Source organism: Equus asinus, unplaced genomic scaffold (assembly GCF_041296235.1).
Source record: "Equus asinus isolate D_3611 breed Donkey unplaced genomic scaffold, EquAss-T2T_v2 contig_800, whole genome shotgun sequence".
Lineage (NCBI taxonomy): Eukaryota > Metazoa > Chordata > Mammalia > Perissodactyla > Equidae > Equus > Equus asinus.
Window position 1 is genome coordinate 374210 of NW_027225517.1, and position 23066 is coordinate 397275.

General features: G+C 38.4%; 1 protein-coding gene across 1 annotated transcript; it reads left to right on the forward strand.

Moving 5' to 3' along the window:
* Positions 1-22109: 22109 nt before the first annotated feature.
* Positions 22110-23066, forward strand: LOC123277836 (olfactory receptor 5A1-like). Its single transcript, XM_044749807.2, has one exon. The coding sequence runs from the start codon at positions 22122-22124 to the stop codon at positions 23064-23066; it is 945 nt and encodes a 314-aa protein (XP_044605742.2). The 5' UTR covers positions 22110-22121.

Sequence of the window (23066 nt, forward strand, 5' to 3'; positions counted from 1 at the left end):
TTTCTCAAAACAAAGTTCTTCTGAAACAGAACTATGATATCAAATTGGACTTAAATGTCAACATAAATAGAAAAGCTAGCATGAGTAAAGTATCATGTTGATTTTGTATGTTATATTCTTGTTGTTCTAATAAAACCTCTTGCTTATGCAAAGAGAGACGGGGTTGTTTTCATCTTAAGAAATCCTTAAGGAGCAAAATTGATCCACCTGGATCAGATGGAGGAAGTCCCTATATAAGACATACACTGAAGCTCACAGTTCATTTTCTAACAGCTATAAGCTAAGGAAGTATCCTAGCATGGATTGTCTCACCCCTCAACTTGAGCCTCAGTCTAGGACACAATTGGAAATAAGACTCTATCTGGGGCTGAGATACAGAGGGGAGGTGTCCTTGAGCCTAAAGAGGAAGCAGTGGGTTCTGAGAAGTCCTGCATCTCAACACACCTACCAGTCCAGTATCCTGACTATCCAGATGCTATTTACAATTTGCTGTATTGTCTGTATTAGTTTCTAGATGTCCCTTTTTCTCTTGAGGTCCCTATTTTTACCAAAAGGCAAGCAGGTATACCTTCTCTAACAATTTTGGTATCTGTGGCTTTCAGATCTCTGAAGGCTCTGGAATTACTTTTCATCACACATGTCATCCCTGAGGGTAGTTTTTCAATGGAAGACCATGCATGAGATGTTCCTGTTTTAACAAGTTAAACACCTTTAATGAAGGCTCTAGCCTCCTTTATTAATTTGATTTACTTTTACTTTAAAATTATAATTAGGTGTAATTCATCATTAATTTCTCATTGTTTTTTTTCCTTTTGGTGTTCAGCATGTGTCCTTTAAAAAAATTTGAAAATATTTTTAAGTGAAATATGTTTGATGTATAACATTGTGTTAATGTGTACAACATATTGATTTGATACCTTTATATATTGTGACATGATTGCCTTTGTAGCAATAGTTAACACCTCTATCACATCACATAATTATCATTTCTTATTTGTGGTGGGAATAATTAAGATCTATCTTTCAGCAAGTTTGAATATTATAATACAATATCGTTGTCTACAGTCATTATAATTTACTTTAGGTCTCTAGGACTTATTTACTTCTAGTTGCAAGTTTGTACCCTTAAACATCTCCCTTATTCCTCCACCCTCATGCTGTGGCAATCATCATTTTACTCTCTGTTTTTATGAGTTTGGGTTTTTCAGATTCCACATATAATTGATATTATACAGTATTTGCCTTTCTCTACCTGTCTTATCTCACTTATCAGAATGCCCTCAAGATTCACTCATGTTGTCTCAAATAGCATGACTTCCCTCTTTCTCATGGCAGAATAATATTCCATCGTATACATACATATGTATATACATATATATATCCATTGTGTATATATATATACCACATCTTCTTTATTCATTCATGCATTGATGAACACTTAGATTGTTTCTATATCTTGGCTATTGTGAATAATGCTGCAATGAACATGGGTATGCAGATATCTCTTTGATGTCCTGCTTGAATTTCCTTTTAGTGTATACCCAGAATTGGGATTGATGGATCATATTGTAGATCTATTTTTAATTTTTGAGGAACCTCCATATTGTTTTCCTTAGTGGCTGAACCAATTTACAATCCCATCAACAGTATATAAGGATACCTTTTTCTCCACATCCATGCCAACACTTGTTATCTCTTCTTGTCTTGATGATAGCCATTCTAATAGGTGTGGTGATATCTCATTGTGGTTTTGATTTGCATTTCTCTGATGATTAGTGATGTTTAACATCTCTTCATGTACCTGTTGACCATTTGGATGTCTTCAGCCTGTTTCCTCCACCCTCAGAGGGTAACCTGCCTCTTATAAGAGTTTTAGCAGGATTCAGAGTAGGATGGGGAGGAGTCTCAATTCAGTAAATCTTTCTGTGACATTATCTGCCTGTCTATTTTGGGTTCCACAGAGAGAGGGGAAGATTGTTTTACAGCATACTCTTAGTTATCTTGATTTCTATCACTTATGTTAACAGGACCTTCAATGTTCTACTATCTGAATAACGCCTGGCACATTGTATGTGCTTAATCAATATTTGTGGAATGAATTAACTTTTGTATTTTAGTAAAAATCTTCATATTTGGTTCTTACTAAGTCAAAATTATTATTCATGGGGCCAGCCAAGTGGTGCAGCAGTTAAGTGTGCACGTTCTACTTCGGCAGCCTGGGGTTCACTGGTTTGGATCCCGGGTGTGGACATGGCACCACTTGTCAAGCCATGCTGTGGTTGGTGTCGCACATATAAAGCAGAGGAAGATGGGCACGGATGTTAGCTCAAGGCCAGCCTTCCTCAGCAAAAAGAGGAGGATTGACAGCAGTTAGCTCAGGGCTAATCTTCCTCAAAAAAAAAAACCACTAAAAAAATTATTATTCAGCACTGTAATTCAGGAACTTAGCTTCAGGAAAGTTCCTGAAAGTGTTTAACAAAAAATTATATAATTCGTGGGACAGGTAAGTTCTCAGTAGAGTTCTTCTGAGGTAAATACGGTCATCATGAATATTTAACTTCTCGGCTCTATTACATTGTAATAATATACATTACTTTTTTTGTTTTAAAAAGAATTGGCCTTTTAGGGTAAAATTAATCAAATTGTGTTTCAACAAAATTGTTTTTCAGATCAATTAAAATGTATAATTAAAATTATTTTGGATTTTGTTCATGGGATACAGAATTTCTCAGCTTTTCAGTCAACTCTGATATACTGCAATTTAATTTTTTAAACTATAGGCTAATTATAGTTTTGGAACAAAAGAAAAATGTGGTTTTATTCTGTCTTAACTATATGTCCATTTATGTATGTGTATGTATTTGTTACTCAGATATAAGACTTTGGGAACATTAAAAAATGTGGTTGTGAGTAATCAGTAGGTTATAGATACTAGTAAGATAACAGTGTAAGCTAATTACATTTTTATGAGTAGAGGTGAAACATTAGGATGAAATTGATTAAAAATATATAAACATACAAACAAAACATTTCATTTCAAAGGTAATAAAGGAAAATTCAAACAATTTCTCTACCTAAGGAAATATCAGTAAAAAAAGAAGTGATGGGCCAGCCGGGTAGTGTAATGATTAAGTCTGTGTGCTGTGCTTCAGTGGCCGAGGGTTTGTGGGTTTGGATCCCTGGAACAGACCCACACACCACTTATTAAGCCATGCTGTGGCAGCATCCTACATACAAAAAGTAGAGGAAGATTGGCACAGATATTAGCTCAGGGCAATCTTCCTTACCAAAAACTTAAAAAGTTAGAATAATTAAAAAATTATGTTTTCATGGGCCGGCCTGGTGATGCAGCAGTTAAGTTCGCACGTTCCACTTCTTGGCGGCCGGGGGTTCGCCAGTTCAGATCCCAGGTGCAGACATGGCACCTCTTGGCACCCCACGCTGTGGTAGGCGTCCCACATATAAAGTAGAGGAAGATGGGCATGATGTTAGCTCAGGGCCAGGCTTCCTCAACAAAAAGAGGAGGACTGGTAGTAATTAGCTCAGGGCTAATCTTCCTCAAAAAAAATTATATTTTCTCAATGTTGGGGAAAATACAATGAACAATGTTATATAATTGCTTATTTCTGGTGAAGATATAAAACGGTTTAAGGAATTTGAAAATATAGTTATGATATTTTGTTAGACATCGTGGGCTGAATCCACACGTTTGTCTTTATTCCTTGCTGAAGCCCAACTAAAATGACAATAACAATTTAAAAAAAACAAGCAAATTATAAAATCACCAAGATATGGATAACAAAAGAAATGACAACAATAGTTGCACCCTGGACAGCAGAGGTTTGAAGAATAATCAACAGACTCAAGAAATCAGGAAGTTATGGGTCCTCCGTCAAGTGATGATGAAAAACCAAGAAAAAGCAAGTTGATTCCCATTGCAAGACCCTAAAAAGGATCAGAACTGAAGGCACTAGGCACTTGTATAGTGGGTGGGCTTAAAACTTTAGATTTTGTTGAAAAATATATCAAGAACAACTGGACTCCTAGACCAGCCCCTCCCCTCCTCTAGCATCGTGGAAACTCCTCCTCTTCCCCATTATCCCTTCCTCACTCTACTAGAAGACTGGAGGTTTATTCTCTGGAGAACTGGCCCAAGAAGTATCGGCTCAGTCTCATCAGACATATCTAAGGGGAAATGCTAAACATAGAGGAATTAAGATAATATCAACATAGTGAAAAGGGAGATTCTCCCTCCACCACACACCTACTCCATTCATTCATTCAACTCTCAGAACACTCCCAGCTGGGTTGGCATCTCCTGGGCAGGAGACTGGAGAATTCCTGTGTGGAGAAAAACCTGCTCAAGAGAAAACACCTTGCAGGTAGGGTTCATCAGAACAACTGTGAAGTCCTCCCCAGATGACCTAGCAGAAAGCCCACAAGGAGACAATATCTGGCCATAAACACCAAGCTTCAAATCTTGCTTTTCAGTGCCTCACTTTGCAAAAGGAAAAGACAGCCAAAAATCACCAGACAGAGGCTCTAAAATAAACAAAGAGGAAAAAGAAAAGAAAACAATAAGGTGATAAAAAGATAAGGCAGGAAGCATTAGAATATGTAAAAAAAAATAAAAACCCAAACCTCCAAAATTAATACCCTCAGTTAAAGAAGACATTGTGGAAGAAACTAGACATTTATAACATTATTTGAGCCACTGGATCAAATTTTCTCTGACTACTTCAGTTTTATGAGCTAGTAAATTCACTTGATTGTTTCAGCCAGTTTCAGTTCTTTTCTTCTGTCATTAAAGATGAAAGATCCCTAATTCTGAAAATAATTTTGTAATATATACCAAGAATCACAAAAATTTGACTCTTCTTGAGTAAGTGGTATCTATTCATAGTATATTAATTAGCTATTGTTGAGCAACAAATTACGACAAAACTTTGTGGCTTCAAACAAAAGTAGACATTTATTACCTTGTACAGTTTCTGTGGGTCAGTTATTCAGGAGTAACTTGGCTGTGTGGTTCTGGCTCAGGGGGTTCTCATGAGGTTGCACTCAAGTAGTTGGTCAATGCTTGAGTCCTCTGAAGCTAGACCAAGACTAAAGGGTCCACTTCCAAAATAGATCTCTCATGTAGCTGTCATGTTGGTGCTGGCTGAGAGCAGGAGGCCAATATCCTTGGTTACACGGGTTAGCCATATTAAACATAGGAGAGTTCTACACAAGCCCATGGATACCAGGAAGCCAGGGTCATTAGAGACCATCTTGGAGGCTGCCTATCACACTCAAATGTAAAAAATGCTTCAGAGTAAATATATTCAAAACATTCATCAAAAATTTGGAAACAACCTATATGCTACATGGAGAAAATGGTTAAACACATTAAGATGTAGCCAATTGGTCTATTATAATACACTTGAAGGAAAATAGTACTTATAATGCACACATGAGGTTTTGACAATCAATCTACAAATTGAGGTATTCAAGAAACACAATTTTCACTATCTTTCCATAATGCTGTTTCTACTTTGTACTCTCCTTATTTCTCCACTGAGGAAAATACTTAGTCAATTCAAGAGTCCTTTCCTCTTTTACCTAGGTTTGTGTCTAAGTTCTAGAGGGCTGAATAATGCCATGACAATGGGGGCATCTGGTGCTTGTCCTCTCTCTATAGCAGCATCTCCTGAAATATCTATTGCCTCAACAGATCCCCATCTGTCAGATGGCAAATGAATTGCTGCTGTATTTCATTTATCCCCATCCTCAAGACCTGCTAGGTCTGATGACTCTGCTATTGACAGTCATTCTTGGTTAAATGGGAATTGGTCTGTTGCTCTCAAACTCGACTATGGCACAGGAAATTCTCTAGAGCTCAAGCTTTCAGTGCCCAGTGGCTGTCTCCCTGGACCCCTATGACCACGTTTTCTTAAGTTTCTGCCTACCAATCCAGGCCCTAACTATCTTTTGGTTAGGGCCCCTCTGTTCTTGGTGTCTCTAAACTTATTTGATAGTTGTGCCGTCTCTGAGACATTCTGAAGACTCACTTATGTTTTTGGCCACATCACCTCTGTTTCAACTTCTTTTAGCTGTTATATCCCTTCTTTGAGGCTTGAGAACCTAACAACTTACCTGCTTGAAAGAAGAGAATGGTCAGAGATGAGAGGAAGGAAATATTATGTAAAAGGCTGGATAACATTTTGAAATATTTTCTATTAGCTGTTCCATACAGCTAAGTGAAAAATTTAAAAGGAGGGTTGGATGGGGATAAAAGAAGACATTAAAGACATGTTAGAAGAATGAGCAGACTTTATTTTCTAATATATGGTAACTGTCTGTTCGGCCTTCTGCATAACCTGGCCTCTTCTTTTCCGTCTAAGATGTCCTTCTCATGTAGTGTCTAGAGAAAGAAAAGTCAGACCTTGAGGACCAAACACAAGGACTTAGTGTCTGGGACTGCAAAACAAGAATTGCTTCTATCAACATATGAATGGATAAAGAAGAAGTGATACACACACACACACATATATATATAATACAATACTACTCAACCATAAAAAAGACAAAATTGTGCCATATGCAACAACATGGATGGACCTTGAGGGAATTACGCTCAGCAAAATGGAGAAAGACAATTACTGATTGACTTCACTCATACGTGGAAGATGAACAAACAAACACACACACAGATTTGGAGGATAGATTGGTGGTTACCAGAGGGGAAGATCGAAAGTGGAAAAAAGGCACATATGTCTGGTGAGCTAGACTTCTGGTGGTGAATGCGATGCAGTCTATACAGAAGTTGAAATGCAGTGATGTATACTTGAAATTTATATAATGTTATAAACCAAAGTGACCTCAACAAAATAAATTTAAAAACAAAGAATTGCTTCTCTTTTTGTACACTTGGAGAGAGAGGATAGCAAACTGGAGTGGAGGGAGGGGAAAGGGTTCCATCTTGGTGTATGTTTTGGGAAGACTGAACATTATTTATCTTTTCAAAGTTTCTTACACTTTGCCCAGTTGTCCCTCTTTTCCTCACTGTCTCTGCCCTTCTTCAAACAGTTATTCTCTCCTACTCTCATTCTTTCTCTTCTACCTATTTTTTCCTTTAATCCAAGAAGCTGGACCATGGGGCACAAGCAGAGAGCTATTTATGTTTCTTCTTCTCGACTTCAAATCCCTAGAAGGTCTTTATGAACATGACCCATCCATTCAGTCCGATATAAAAGCAAAAAAAAAAAAAAAAAAAAAACTAGACCAAAATAAGAAGATAGAGAGTTGAGATTCCCTATACCACAGAGAACCTGACTCAGCATTGCTGGAGGTTCACTATTTCCTGGTGTGTTTCCCAGATGGAGATCTCTGATGATTGTTGCTATGCTTTTGTGCCATAATGTATTTTTTGGATAATAAGGATGGAAGTGATCTCTAAATCAGCCCCATGATTCTTCCAGGGTGAATGAAAGGACCTTCATATAAAAATATCTCAAAAGATGAACACCCTGAAGGGAGATCCGGGAGTCTAAACAAAGGACCAATTAACAGAGTTGGTCTCCCTTCTATGACCCAGGAGGGAGGTTATTTACATTTTGCAGTGTTTTAACTGCTCCTTCTTTGTTGGGAGTTGTGCTCCCAAGTTCTCTCTAGATGTGAGAGAAGGCTCATAAGCTTTCAAGGTCCTTTTCTCCCACAGGTGGATCATTTCTGAGGGAGGCTGAGTGAACCAAACATTACTAACAAAAGACCATGAGCTCATCTCAGAGTGCTGATGGAGTAGGATACTCTCAGAAGCTGGAAGTTGAAATATCTGTTGGCTATCATTGAATACCTGGGTACACCATGAAGAAAAAAAAGAGTTAGAGCATAGCAGAGTAAAGCTTTACAAAACTCTTGGGTGAATCGTTAGGAGCTCTGCTCTAAGCAATATGAGGGCCTAGGACCCAGGAAGAATTTTAAAGATTTGAAAATAGCTCAATATCATTGTACTTGAGGTCTAAGTTTTATATAGGGTCATCTTCCATGGCAGCTCATTTAGTGTGAAAAACAAATCTGTAGAGGGATGATCTAAATATATAGGCTGTGTCAATACACTTTGGCATAAAATGGGGATCTGGAAAACCTCTGAGACCTTTGATTAGTGTTTAAAAGGAGAAAACACAGGCCCAGAGGAAAAGTTGTGAGTAAATTTTGAGGAGCCTATACTACTTGATTTGTTGTGTTTAAAAAGTCAAATGCCAGCATTCTATGGAAGACTCCAAAATGGAGTGGATATAATGCAACTTTGATGAACATGACAGTTCTCGAGGAAGTGAGGGACCACTAGTTGAGAATAAAGGTAACACCTGATCTTCTGAGAGTGATCCTGTCCACATTGTTTCTGATAAACAAAGCTCTTCAGATTTTGTTTCCTGCCCTACAAATATGCTGAACTTTTCCAAGGTCAACTAAGTAAACATTAGGAAGGATAATTGATAAAATATCTTTTAAAAAAGAGGTGTGTCCAAGGGGCCACTTTTTCATGTTCTCTTTCCATTTCCTTCTTTTTTTCATTTGCTAAGCAGGGTCAAATGGAGGTAAGTATGGGGAGGGGGAATATCTGATGCCAAGAATGGTGTGAGAGAAACTGAAGGAAGGGAGCCCATATAAACCTTATTTCAAGATAAACTTTATCCAAAAGAAAAAAATAAAGCTTAGGAGTCCTTGATAAATAAGAGTCAAGTAAAAATAAAGTTGAATTAGAAATGATAGAATTTGGCGGGGGAGAAAAATAACGTGGGAATTAGACAGTGCTCTGGGATTAAGCATAACATCAGTGGCCTAACAGTTCTCTGTGTACAGTAGGGTTTGCTGTGCATTAGGGTTAATTTTGTCTTTTAGGCATCTATGGGCAAAAGCTTTGCAGTGGTTCCCATCTATAGGCTGAGATTTCCCTTTCCCTGAGTTACATCAGCATGTATTGCAAAACATTTTAATATCTCCTTGTTTCTTACTCCTGAAAGAAGATAAATTCTCCGCGAGTTAGTCTCACTTACTTAGCAAGCAGTCAGCATTACAGCTTTTCTGTTCATTTCCTGAAAGAGCATCTATGTGAAAAGATGTGGTGATCATGTTATTGACAGCATCTTCAATTATGCTGTCATTGCCCTTTTCAGTTGTACAGTAATGCATTGAGATGATCTCTGCCATTCTAGAGATCTTCTGTGAGAAATTCTTGCAAAGAATATGCAGAGGCCTTCCCCAATCTCTAACTTCTTGCCCACATCCAGCTGGTGATCACTCACTAGAATTTATCTCTCTTTCCCATGCCACACATCATCTCTTGCTTTGTATTATGTCTCTATGGGCACATTATTCATCTCCCTTTCTGAGCTATAGGCCCTTATTGGATCATTTACATCATCCAAACACCAAGTATAATGCTTTGCACTCTATAGTGTTCAGAAACAAGATTAATGCAGAAATTAACATATTTTAGTGAACGATTCAATTCAGATATTTAAGATGTGACTCTGGAGCTAGACTACCTGGATTCAAATATCAGTAGGTCCTTCTTGACCTACTTGTGCAACCTTGAGCTATTTACTGCTCTGACACACGGTCTCCTCATTTGTAAAATGGGCATAATAAGAGTACATATCTCATAAAACTGCTGAAAATGAAAATAAGGTAAAACAAAAGTACTCAGAATAGCACCTGGAACATAGCACACACTCAATAAATATTAGCTACTTAATACCATGCCTTGAGTTTTCAGGAAAATTTAGTCATATTAGAAGCAAAAATAAATAAATAAGCAGATCCAGTAGCTAGGCATTTTAGAGAAAAAATGGCCAGCGATAAGCTGGAGTAACCAAGACCTTCATGGAAATATTATTTATAAAGGTGTTTATAGTACTATGGTGGCTGTTATATACCAAGAAACCAAGAATGCTAGATAAAACCTAAAACACATTTTTTTTCATGGCTGAGCCAGTGAGAAAGCAAATAAGTTTATCAAGGTTCAGAAATGACAAGAAAAAGCACAAAACTCAGAGGGTAGTGGGCTGTGGCCAGCATTTTCCCAGGAGGATCTACTAATCTCTGGTAGCCTCACCCTGGGTTTTAGTGGGCAAATGTATGAGGGGCAGGAGAAAAAGACAATGTGTGAGATTGCCTTACAGATAACACCCCTTCTGCCCACTGCCGCTGAAAATGGTGACTCTCAAGGAGTGACATTCTTAGAAGGCAAACTAGAACAAAACCTTCTTCACAAAATGAGACAGTGATATGCACACCTCTCTGAGCTTTAGTTTGAGAGAAAGAGAAAAAGCAAAAATGCCTTCCCTGATAACACTTTTTCAGAAGTTTAATTTTATTGAGGTAAAATTAACATATAACACTGTGTAAGTTTAAGGTGTTTGATGTGTTGATTTGATACATTTACATATTGCAATACGCTTACTGTTCTAGTATTAGCTAACACCTCTATCATGTCACATAAGTAGATTTCTTTTTTTTCTGGTGGGAAAGATTGAGATCTAGCTTATATAGAATTTGAAATATAATGGTGTACATCTGAAATTTATATAATGTTATAAACCAATGTTACCTCAATAAAAAAAATTAAAAGATCTAGTCTCTTAGGAACTTTGAAGTTTATAATGCAGCATTGTTGTCTATAATCACTATGCTGCACATTAGATGTCTAGGATTTATCTGGTAGTTACAAGTTTGTACCTTTTAACAACATATTTTCAATTCCCCCACCCTGCAGCATCTGGTAACTACCATTCTGTTTGCTGTTTTTACGTTTGGCTTCTTTAGAATCCACATATAAGTGATGTAACACAGTTTTGTCTTACTGTCTGATTTATCTCACGTAGTGTAATTCCCTCAACGTGCATCCATGTTGCTGCAAATGGCAGGATTTCCTTCTTTCTCTTGACTAATACTCTGCTGTGTGTGTGTGCGCGTGTGTGTGTGTATAAATATGTATACCACCTTCTTTATCCATTCATGCATTGATGGACACTTAGGTTATTTCCATATCTTGGTTATTATGAATAATGCTGCAATAAACATGGGAGTACAGATTTCTTTTTGATATCCTTTTTTCATTTCATTTGGATATATACCCAGAGATGGAATTGCTAGATCATATGGTAGTTCTATTCCTAATTTTTTTCAGGAAACTCCATACTTTTTTCCACAGTAGCTAAACCAGTTTACATTCCCATGACAATGTATGAGGATTCCCTTATCTCTACATCCTCTCCAACCACTTGTTGTCTTACGTCTTCTTGATGATAGCGATTCTAACAGGTGTGAGATGATATCTCACTGTGGTTTTGATTTTCATTCCCCTGATGATTAGTGCTATTGAGCATCTTTTTATGTACCTGTTGGCCACTGAATGTCTTCTTTGGAAAATGTCTATTTAGTTCCATTGCCCATTTTTAAAGATTGTATTTTTTTCCTTTTTCTCCCCAAAGCCCCCCGTACATAGTTGTATATTCTTCGTTGTGTTTTCTTCTAGTTGTGGTATGTGGGACGCTGCCTCAGCGTGGTTTGATGAGCAGTGCCATGTCCGTGCCCAAGATTCGAACCAACAAAACACTGGGCCGCCTGCAGCAGAGCACTCGAACTTAACCACTCGGCCACGGGGCCAGCCCCCCATTGCTCATTTTTAAATCAGATAGTTTTATATTCATCATTGTATGACTTGTAAGAGTTCTTTAACTATATTGGATAATATCTCCTCATCCGATATACAGATGACAAATATTTTTTTCATTCTGCAGGTTGCTTTTCATTCTTTTGATCATTTCTTTTGCTGTGTAGAGGCTTTTTAGTTTGATGTAGTCTTACTTGTTGAGTTTTGCTCATCCTGCTTGTGCTTTTGGTGTCATGCCCAAAAAAATCATTCCCAAGATCAATGTCAAGGAGCTTTTCCTAGAATTTTCTTCTAAGAGTTCCACAGTTTTAGGTCTGATGTTTAAATCTTTAAGTCATTTCAAGTTAAGTTTTGTGAGTAGTGTAAGTAAGGGATCTGGAGTTTTCTTTGCTTTTGTGGGTACACCTGCTCCACTTTTTTTTGGTGCTTTTTTAAAAAAAATTTTATTGAGATTATGATAGTTTACAACCTTGTGAAATTTCAGTTGTACATTATTGTTTGTCAGTCATGTTGTAGGTGACCACTTCACCCTTTGTGCCCACCCCCACCCCCCCTTTCCCCTGATAGCCGCTAATCTGTTCTCTTTGTCTACATGTTTAACTTCCACATGTAAGTGGAGTCATACAGAGATTCTCTTTGTCTATCTGGCTTATTTCACTTAACATAATTCCCTGAAGATCCAGACATTTCTCCAAAGAAGATATACAGATGGCCAATAGGCACACAAAACGATGCTCATCATCACCGATCATCAGGGAAGTGCAAATCAAAACTACACTGAGATATCACCTTACATCCATTAGAATGGCAAAAATAACCAAAACAAACTAAAATATGTTGGAGAGGTTGTGGAGAAAAAGAAACCCTCATACACTGCTGGTGGGAATGCAAACTGGTGCATCCACTATGGAAAACAGTATGGAGATTTCTCAAAAACTTAAAAATAGAGATACCATATGACCCAGACATCCCACTGTTTGGAATCTATCCAAAGAATTTGAAGTCAGCAATTCCAAAAGTCCCATGCACCCCTATGTTCATTGCAGCATTATTTACAATAGCCAAGACATGGAAGCAACCTAAGTGCCCATCAACTGGTAATTGCATAAAGAAGATAGGGTATATATATATATATATATATATATATACGTATGCAATGGAATACCACTCAGCCACCTGCTCCCCTCTTATTACTCCCTCTTGTGGCTGAATTCTTAAGCTACTGTTTCTTCTCTAGTTGATACCTCTCACCAGGCTGGCTACTGGAAATCTCTTTTTTGTTTTCCAGAAGGTGACATTCCAGTGTGGTTTGTGGTTTCTCCCGTGTCCACAGACTGGTCCTGTTTTTCTGAGAGCAGTCCATTTACTAGAGTTGCTCTCACTGCTACACTCAGGAATGTGCACAAAGAGCCAATTGCAGAGTGAGGAGAAGTGTGGGTTGAGCACTGGGAGGTTGAGATTTCCTGTGGATCTTGAGGGGAGATCCTCTGATGAGGTACTCCTAGAGCCTCACAGGTGGACTTCCTGTGAAATCCCGAGCCCCTGTCCTCCTTTAACTCCCCTTGATATTCCTGTCTGCCTTTTACTTGATTTCCCTTCACCCTCCACTTGCGATCTATTCACCTCAGTAGTCTACATACCTCTTTAGAGAAAGGAGTTCCCCAACTGAGTCCAGCACTGCTGTGGTAGCTGGGAGCTTGCTCACTGCTCTTTTTCCTTCACAGGAGGGTTTGCCACTACTGAGTGGTTCCACCTGTGCAGTGTTGTCTTCAAATGGGTGGTAATGGGGAAGCTCCTTTCACTGTTTCCACTGCAACCAAATCACACCTTTTTTTCTGCTTCAATTGTGCACTGGAATCAACTCTCAGGAAACTGGGCTTCCACAAAGTCTGTCTCATTCACTATTTTCTGCTCTAGTTAGCACTCTCCAGGCTTTACCTGACTATGGCCGAGATAGATTGAGGCAAGTACTTAGCTCCTGTTGGTCCTGCAGCCCATACCAAAGTCTGTCTGCCTATTACTGGATGCACAGGTGGGTGAGATTCCTCCTGGGTCCCTTGGAAGTTAGTGGTGTATACTGCAACTCCCACAAAGGCTCTTATGTTCATAGATGTCCACTTCATTGTTACGAAAGTGGAAGAAAAAGGAGAACGCCTTTTCGCATTATGATGCTGATGTCACTCCTTCCTCCTATAAGTTTTAGTCTCATCCATCTACTTATGTGGATATGCAGCCTAAATATTACCACTATTGTGACACCAAAACACAGCAAGTCATATTTTTTTTTAAAGAGATTCTGGTTTGGTGTTATCCACAAGATATCTGACAGAATACCTTGAAGAAACAAATTTTAAATACAGCATCAATGATTTCCACAAATTTTAAAGAAACATGAACTTAAGATTAAAAAAAACTAAGCACATAAATAAAGAGGGCACTTTGAATAAGAGTCAGCCATATCATTAAACTATGAAATCAGACTTACAAACCGTGTATTGAAATTATTAGATAGCAGTAATTTCAGTAAGTATGTTTAATACGTTAAATAAGGATACTATTGAAAGTATGATGAAACAATAAGAGACTGTCAAAGCTGACCATTTGATCAAAAAACCAAGTGAAACTTAAAGAGAGAAAACAAAATATTATGATTGAAATTTGAAATTAATGGATGAGTTAAACAGCGAATTAGCACAACATGGTAGAATGAATTTACTGGGAGAGAGATCTGTAAAAGTTAAACAGAACACAGTAGAGAGAAAGAAATAATTAATGCTTCAGTGGTGTAGAAGGTAAAACAAGAAGATTCAACATATGCCTAATTCTAATTGGGGTTCCAGAGGCATATAATAGAAATACAGAGGCAATTTTCAGAGGAGTATCTCTATTTGTGGTCATCGCTTTCCCACTTAAATAAGCCGCTTTCAGCATTTCTTCTAGAACTGGTTTCTTGGTGATAAACTCTTTTAATTTTTGCTTTTCTGGGAAGCTCTTCATCTCTCCTTTCATTCTGAATGAAAACCTTGATGGATAGAGTATTCTTGGCTATAGGTTTTTTCCTTCTAGCACGTTATAAATACGTTGTGCCATTCTCTTCTTGCCTGCAGGGTCTTGGCTGAGAAGTCTGCTGACAGCCTTATGGGCTTTCCTTTGTATGTCACTTGTGGCCTTTCTCTTGCTGCTTTTAGGATCTTCTCTTTAATTTTGGACATTTTAATTATAATATGTCTTGGTGTGGACCTCTTTGGGCTTCTCTTGTTTGGATCTCTCTGTGCTTCCTGTACTTGGATGTCTGTTTCCTTCCTTAGGTTAGGAAAATTTTCCTCTATTATTTCTTCAAATAAAATTTCTGCCCCTTTGTCTCTCTCTTCTCCTTCTGGGACACCTATAATCCGAATGTTGGCATGCTTGATATTGTCCCAGAGTTCCCTTAGACTGTTCTCATTCTGTCTAATTCTTTTTTCTTTTTTCTGTTTAGCTTGGGTGATTTCCTCTAGTCTTCCATCTAGCTCTCTGATCCATTCTTCTGCATCCTCTATTCTGCTACTGAGTCCCTCTAGTGAATTTTTCATTTCCAGTATTGTATTCTTCATCTCTGATTGGTTCTTTTTTTATAGTTTCCAGTTCTTTGCTGATGAGCTCACTGTGTTCATCCAGTCTTCTCCCAACATCTGTGAGCATCATTATGAGATTTTGTTTGAACTCTTTGTTGAGTAGGTCACTTGTTTCTGTTTCATTTAGTCCTTTTTCTGGGGTTTTGTCCTGTTCCCTTGCTTGGAAAGCGTTCCTTTGTCTCCTCATTATGCCTCTTTCTCTGTGCTTATTTCCATGTATTAGGCCTTCCCCACTCTGAAACTTCTTGCCGACATCCAGCTGGTGATCACCCACAAGAATTTATCTCTGTCTTTCTCACGCCATACATCATATCTTGTTTTGTATTATGTCTCTATGGGCTTTCTCACCTCTCTTTCTGGTCATAGGCTCCTTATTGGGTCATTTACATCATCCAAACACCAACTATATTGCTCTGTACTCTATAGCTGTTTAGAAATAAGATTAATGTAACAATTAACACATTTTAGTGAGCAGTTCAGTGGAGATATTTAAGATGTGGCTCTGGAGCTATACTGCCTGAATTTGAATCCCAGTTCTGCCCGTCATGGGTTGTGTGACCTTGAGCTATTTAATGCTCTGACCCATGGTGTCCTCAACTGTAAAATTGGAATAATAAATGTCTTATAAATTTGTTGAAAATTAAAATAAGGTAAAACGTAAAAGTATATTCAGAATAGCACCTGGAACACAGAACACACTCAATAAATATATTATGCCTTGATTTTCAGGAAAATTCAATCATATTAGAAGCAAAGAAAAAGTTAATCAAATCTAGTAGTTTGGGGTTTTAGAAAAAAAGTGATAATTTGGATTAACCAATTCTTTCATAGAAATATTATTTGTAAAGGTGTTTCTGGTAATATGGTGGATGATATGTTCAAGGAAACCAATAATGCTAGATACAATCTAAAACACTTTATTTCATGGCTAAGCCAGTACTTTATCAGTACCTTGATAAAATAAATTTATCAAGGTACAGAAAAGAAAAGAAAAGCACACACCTCACAGGGTGGTGGGCTGAGACCAGTATTTTCCCAGGAGGGATCTTCTAATCGCTGGCATCCCCGGGCCTGAGTTTTAATGAGAAAAGTATGAAGGGTAGGAGAAAAAGACAATGTGTGAGAATGGCCCAGAGACAACATTCCTCCCCCATAATGCCACTTAAAGTAGGGACTCTCAAAGGGTGATATTCTCAAGGGAAAACTAGAAAAAAACTACACAAAATGAGAGTGATATGCTCACCTTTCTCAGCTTTAGTTTGAGAGAGAGAGAAAATGTAAAAAAGTCTTCCCTGGTTCTTTTTTTTTAAATTTATTTGAGATAAAATTGACTTATAACATTGTGAAGGTTTAAATTGTTGAACAGATTGATTTCATACATTTGATATTGCAATATGCTTACCATCCTAGCATTAGCTAACACCTCTACCACATTACACAAGTATGTTTCTTCTTTTGAGGTGGGAACAATCAAAGTCTAGCTTATACAGATTTTGAGATGTAATGATGTACATTTGAAAATTATATGTTAGAAGCCAATGTTACCTCAGTGAACAAAGATGTAGTCTCTTAGGAACTGTGAAGTTTATAACAGAGTATTGTTGTCTATAATCACTAGGCCGTGCATTGTATCTCTAGGATGTATTTGGTAGTTACAAGTTTGTACCCTTACAGAATGTATCTCCAATTCCCCCACCCCTAGTATCTGGTAACCACCATTCTATTTGCTTTTACAAGTTCAGCTCTTTTAAAATCCGCACATAAGTGATATCATACAGTTTTCTCTGACTGATCTCACTTAGGATAATGCCTTTATGTTCCTTCCATGTTCCTGCAAATGGCAGGGTTGCCTTCTTTCTCATGAATCAGTAATATTACATTGTGTGTGTGTGTGTGTGTGTGTGTGTGTGTGTGTGTGTAACATCTTCTTTATCCATTCATGCATTGACGGACACTTAGGGTGTTTGCATATCTTGGCTTTTCTGAATAATGCTGCAATAAACATGGGATATCTGTTGTTTATTTCATTTATATATACCCAGCAGTGCAATTGCTGGATCATAAGGTAGTTCTATTGCTATTTTTTTGAGGAAACTCCATATTTTATTCCACAGTGGCTGAACCAGTTTACATTCCCACAACAATGTGTGATGGTTCCCTTATCTCCACATCCTTGCCTACACTTGTTCTCTCTTGTCTTCTTGATGATAGCCATTCTAACAGGTGTGAGTTGATATCTCATCATGGTTTTGATTTGTATTTCCATGATGATTAATGATATTGAGCATCTTTATATGTTCCTTTTGGCTATTGAACGTCTTCTTTAGAAAAGATGTCAATTTAGTTCCACTGCTTATTTTTTTTTAAAGATTTTATTTTTCCTTTTTCTCCCCAAAGCCCCCCGGTACATAGTTGTGTATTCTTCGTTGTGGGTTCCTCTAGCCGTGGCATGTGGGACTCCGCCTCAGCGTGGTCCGACGAGCAGCGCCATGTCCGCGCCCAGGATTCGAACCGACGAAACACTGGGCCGCCTGCAGCGGAGCGCTCGAACTTAACCACTCGGCCACGGGGCCAGCCCCACTGCTTATTTTTTAATCAGGTTGCTTGATATTTGTTACTGAGCTGAAAAATTTCTCTAAATGTATTAAATAATAACCTCATATCTGATATATGGATTGCAACTGTTTTCTCCCATTCTGTAGGTTGCCTTTCAGTTTTTCAGTTGTTTCTTTTGCTTTGTAGAAACTTTTCACTTTGATGTAGTCCCACTTGGTGATTTTTGCTTGTGTTGCTTGTCCTTTTGGTGTCAAATCCAAAAAATCATTGCAAGATCGATGTCAAGGAGCTTTTCCTATATTTCTTCTTCTAAGTGTTTTATGGTTTTAGGTCTGATGTTTAAATCTTTAATTCATTTCAAGTTAAGTTTTCTGAGTAGTGTAAGTAAGGGGTCTCCAGTCTTCTCTGCCTTTGTATGGGGTCATCTGCTCCACTCTTCTTCCTCCCTCTTGTGGCCAAATTCTTAAGATACTGTGTTTTTAGTTGTTACCATTTACCAGGTGGTACTGGAAACTTTTTTTTTGTTTTCCAGAAGGTGGCACTCCAGCTCATGTTTGTGATTTCTCCCTTGTCCACAAAACAGATCTGTTTTTTTGAGATGACTCAATTTACCAGATTTGCTGTCACAGGAATGTGCACAAAGAGCTAGTTGCAGAGTGTAGGGGGATATGGGTTTAACACTGGGTGGTTGGGGGTTCCAGTGGATCTGGAGGGGAGATCCTTTGCTGAGGTACCCCTTGAGGCTCATGGGTAGACTTCCTGCTGAAATTCTGAGCCCCTGTGCCCCTCTAATTCCCTTTGATATTAGTATCTTCTCTCTTACCTAATGTCAGTTCTCCCTCCACTCATGATCTATCCACCCCTGTAGTCGACATACCTCTAGAGAGAACCGGGTTCTCCAGCTGTGTCCAGCCCTGCTGGAGTAGCCTGGGCACTAACTCACTGCTGTTTTTCTCTGGCAGGACAGTTTGCCACTGCTGAGTAGTTCATCTTCTGCAGTGTTGCCTTGAAGCTGGTGGTGCCAGGAAATCTCCTTTGCCTATCTTTACTGTGACCAAACTCACACCTTTTTTCTGCTCCAGTAATGTGCTGGAATCACATCTCCAGAAGACTTGCCTTACACAAAATCTCTCTCATTCACAGTTGTCTGCCCAAGTGTGCACTCTCCAGGCTTACCTGACCATGGCCAAGGTTTGGGGCAGGTTTGTGGGCTCCTGCTGGCTCTCTAGCCCATACCAAAGTCTGTCTGCTTATTACTGGATGCACAGGTGGGTGAGATTCCTCCTGGATCCCTTTGCATTTGGTGCTGGTTACTACAACTTCCACACAGGCTCTTTTGTTCATGGTTGGATGTCCAATTCTTTATTACTAAAGCAGGACAATAATGGGGGACGTCTTTAGTCACTGTAATGCTGCTATCAGCCTTTGTCTTTATAATTTTTACTCTCATCCATCTAATTATGTAGATTGCAGCCTAAATATTATCACTATTGTGTTGTCAAAAAAACACCAAGTCAGGGGCTGGCCCTGTGGCCGAGTGGTTAAGTTCGCGCGCTCCGCTGCAGGCGGCCCAGTGTTTTGTTGGTTCGAATCCTGGGCGCAGACATGGCACTGCTCATCAAACCACGCTGAGGTGGTATCCCACATGCCACGGCTGGAAGGACCCACAACTAAGAATATACAACTATGTACTGGGGGGCTTTGGGGAGATAAAAGGAAAAAAAAAATCTTTCAAAAAAAAAAACAACACCAAGTCAAAATTTTTGTTTCAAGGGATTCTGGATTGATATTTTACCCCTGGAATCTGACAGAAGTGATATAAACCATTTCTGAAGAAACAAATTTTAAACACAAGCATCAATGATTCCTACAGATAAATTTTAAAGAAATATGAACTTAAGATAAAAAATTCACTAAGACTACTAATAAACAGGGCGCCTTTAGTAAGAGTCAGAAATATCCTTAAACCATGGAATCAGATTTGCAAATATATGTATTTAAATTATTAGATAATAACTTCAATAAGTATGTTGAATACATTTAAATAAAGGATGCTATGGAAAGTATGAAGGAACAACAAGAGACTATCAAAACTGACCATTTGGGAAGAACAAAATGGAAAATCTCAAGAGAAAAAAAATGCGATTGAAATTTGAAATTAATGAGTGAGTTAAATAGCCAATCAGCACAACTTACGATAGAATGAATTTATTGGAAGAAAGATTTGTAAAAATTAAACAGAACAGAGTAGAGCAATACAAATAATGAATGTTTCAGTGATGTAGCAGGTAGAGCAAGTAGATCCAATGGTGTACATCTAATTGGGGTTCCAGAGACATATAATAGAAATGTAGAGGCAATTTTCAGAGGAGTATCTGTGTTTAGTAGACAGCATATGAGGGTTATGGTTACCATGTTGAACGGATGGACATCAGAGGAAGCTGTGAATACATCTGTGAGTAGAAAGAGAAGAACAGTACATGCTGTAGCTGCTCAATAAATCATTTTGTTTTCATGATTATTGGTTAGGTTGATGATGAAGAATGCAATTTTCTGCTCTGTTCTCACAAAATTCTCCTTCCATTCAGTTTCCATGTGCACAGAATCACACCTAAGTCTGAGATGGTAAATGCATAGTTTGTCTGCTACCATTTCTCCTTCTGTACTGATGGCAGACATCTTGACTTTCTTTTCTAATTAATGTCTTCATTCCTTCAGATTTCTTCTCGAAACGGTGCCCCCAGAAGCAATGATTGATCTGATTTTGGGAAATGAACACTTTTACATTGTTTCTCAGGCTATACCTCATGCTTCCATGGTGATTTTCTCTTTCCATTCACTTTTGCAACTAGGAGGCTGGTAAATGGCTGGGAGGGAGGAAGACATTCTGGACGGCTAATGCTGTATTTATTTGTAGTTCATACACATAGCTTATTCCATTAATATCATAGCCTTTCTCCAGGGAAGTCTCCAAGACTTCTACCTTTACCCGTATATGGAAAATCTGGGCTACATTTAACATCTATTTTCTACCTTTCATGGCTCCCATGATTTTATTTCTAGTGTGGTTCATCTGAATAAAAAATGTGTTTGCATTGGGACATGTCCTAACGACCATCTAGAGAGAAGACAGCTATTTCATCTTGAAGAGGGCATACAGAGCCTAGTGCAAAAATATTGTTTTGCTTATTTACCATTTGGCCTGAAGACTTAGTTCTTGCCTTCCTTGAACTGGCTCCAAAGAGAAAAAGAGAAAGAACTTCCAGAAATCCTGCCTCTGTTTCTTAGTCCCCATGCCCATTGCCTAAGCGTTCTAACCCTTACATGAGTTCAAGTTACTCTACTTCATAGGAGAAGACTCGAACCTAGGAGTCAGTAATAAAATCGAGGATGATTGAGAATCCAACAAAACCATATGCAAGGTGTTAAGTGGTGGTAATTTGCTGTGTAAAGGTTCCAGAGTTTCCAACAGATTTTTAAAGTATCACTGACTCAAAGATGATCCAGAATCATTGCTCTAGACAGTTTAACTCATAAGTATCTCTGATTTGAGGTAATAAAAATCTGCACCGGCAAGGATGGGCATATAATGACCAGGCTTTTACAACCTGGTCTTGTCTAACTTCTCAGGAGACTTCATAGAGCCATTAAGTTTAAGTCACGTTGAGCTCCAAGCTATTTCTTGGTGCATGACTCTTCCTACCATCCCATTGCATTATTCTTATTTCTCTCCAGGCTCTGTGAAACCAGAAATGCAGTTATAGAATTGTCTACCCTCTCTGACTGCAGATTAATTGAATATTAGTTCCCAAAGGGATTTTAAAGAGTATCTATTTTACTAGCCTCAATTGACTATGAGGTCCAGCATGATTCAGGGGTTTTTTCAAGCACTGAATTAATTTCACAGGCGTGGCTGAACAGAATCATTCTGTTTTACCATATAGAGGGAGGACAGTATTTTCCTAATTTAATCTATTTCCACTTCTCATATATTTGTAAAACCTGAAATGGTAAAACATGAAATTAAGACATTTTAGGAGATAATGTACCAATGATGTTCATTACTGTCTTTTGCCCCAAAGAGAATGACTGTACTTATGAAAGAAAATTTTTCAGTTAAGTTTGGTGATTATACATGGAACAAAGAGATTAACCCAACATTGATGATTTAAGATGTATATCTAGTCAGCTGCATGACTGGAAAGAAATGAAGAGTATTTCTTTGTGTTTTTTGAGAATAAAACCATTTCCTTCTCTCATCGTTTTCTCAGCAGCTGTCACCAAGCAGGTCCATGGAAGGGGATAGAAATCGTACCTCTGTCAACATGTTTGCTCTCCTGGGACTCTCAGATGAAAAAGGTGTGCAGCCTATCCTCTTTCCAATCTTCCTAGGGATCTACCTTGTGACTCTCATCTGGAACATGGGTCTTATCATCCTAATCAGGATGGACTCCCACCTGCGCACACCTATGTACTTTTTTCTCAGTTTCCTGTCATTTATAGACATCTGCTATTCTTCTTCCACCAGCCCAAGGATGCTTTCAGACTTCTTAAAAGAAGAAAAAACGATTTCATTCATTGCTTGTGCCACCCAGTATTTTGTTGGGTGCTGGATGTGTCTGATGGAGTGCTGTCTCTTGGCTGCCATGGCCTATGACAGATATGTTGCTATTGGTAGGCCTCTGCAGTACTCAGCGGTCATGGCTCCTGGCCTCTGTCAGAAGATGATTGCTGGGGCCTATGGGAGTGGTTTCCTTAGTAGCTTAGCTGAAATAATCCCTTGCTTTCATCTCTACTACTGTGGGCCCAATATCATTCCAAATTTCTTCTGTGACATAACCCACATCATATCCTTGTCTTGCTCCAATCCCTTCATCAGTCAAATGATTCTTTTTCTCATAACTTTTTTTGTTGGATTTGGTTCTTTCCTTGTTATACTCTTATCCTATGGTTTCATTGCAGCTTCCATCCTGAAAATATCCTCTATCAAAGGTAGTGCCAAGGCCTTCAATACCTGTGCCTCTCACCTGTTAGTAGAAGCAATCTTCTATGGCACAGGCCTCTCGGTGTACATGCATCCTAGTTCTACCCACTCCAAGAAGCAGAACAAGGTGCTGTCAGTGTTCTATGTTACCCTCATCCCCATGTTAAACCCTCTTATCTATAGTCTGAGGAACAAGGAGATCAAAGAGGCCTTCCAGAGGGTGATAAAGAGGACCACACATTTACTTCAGTAA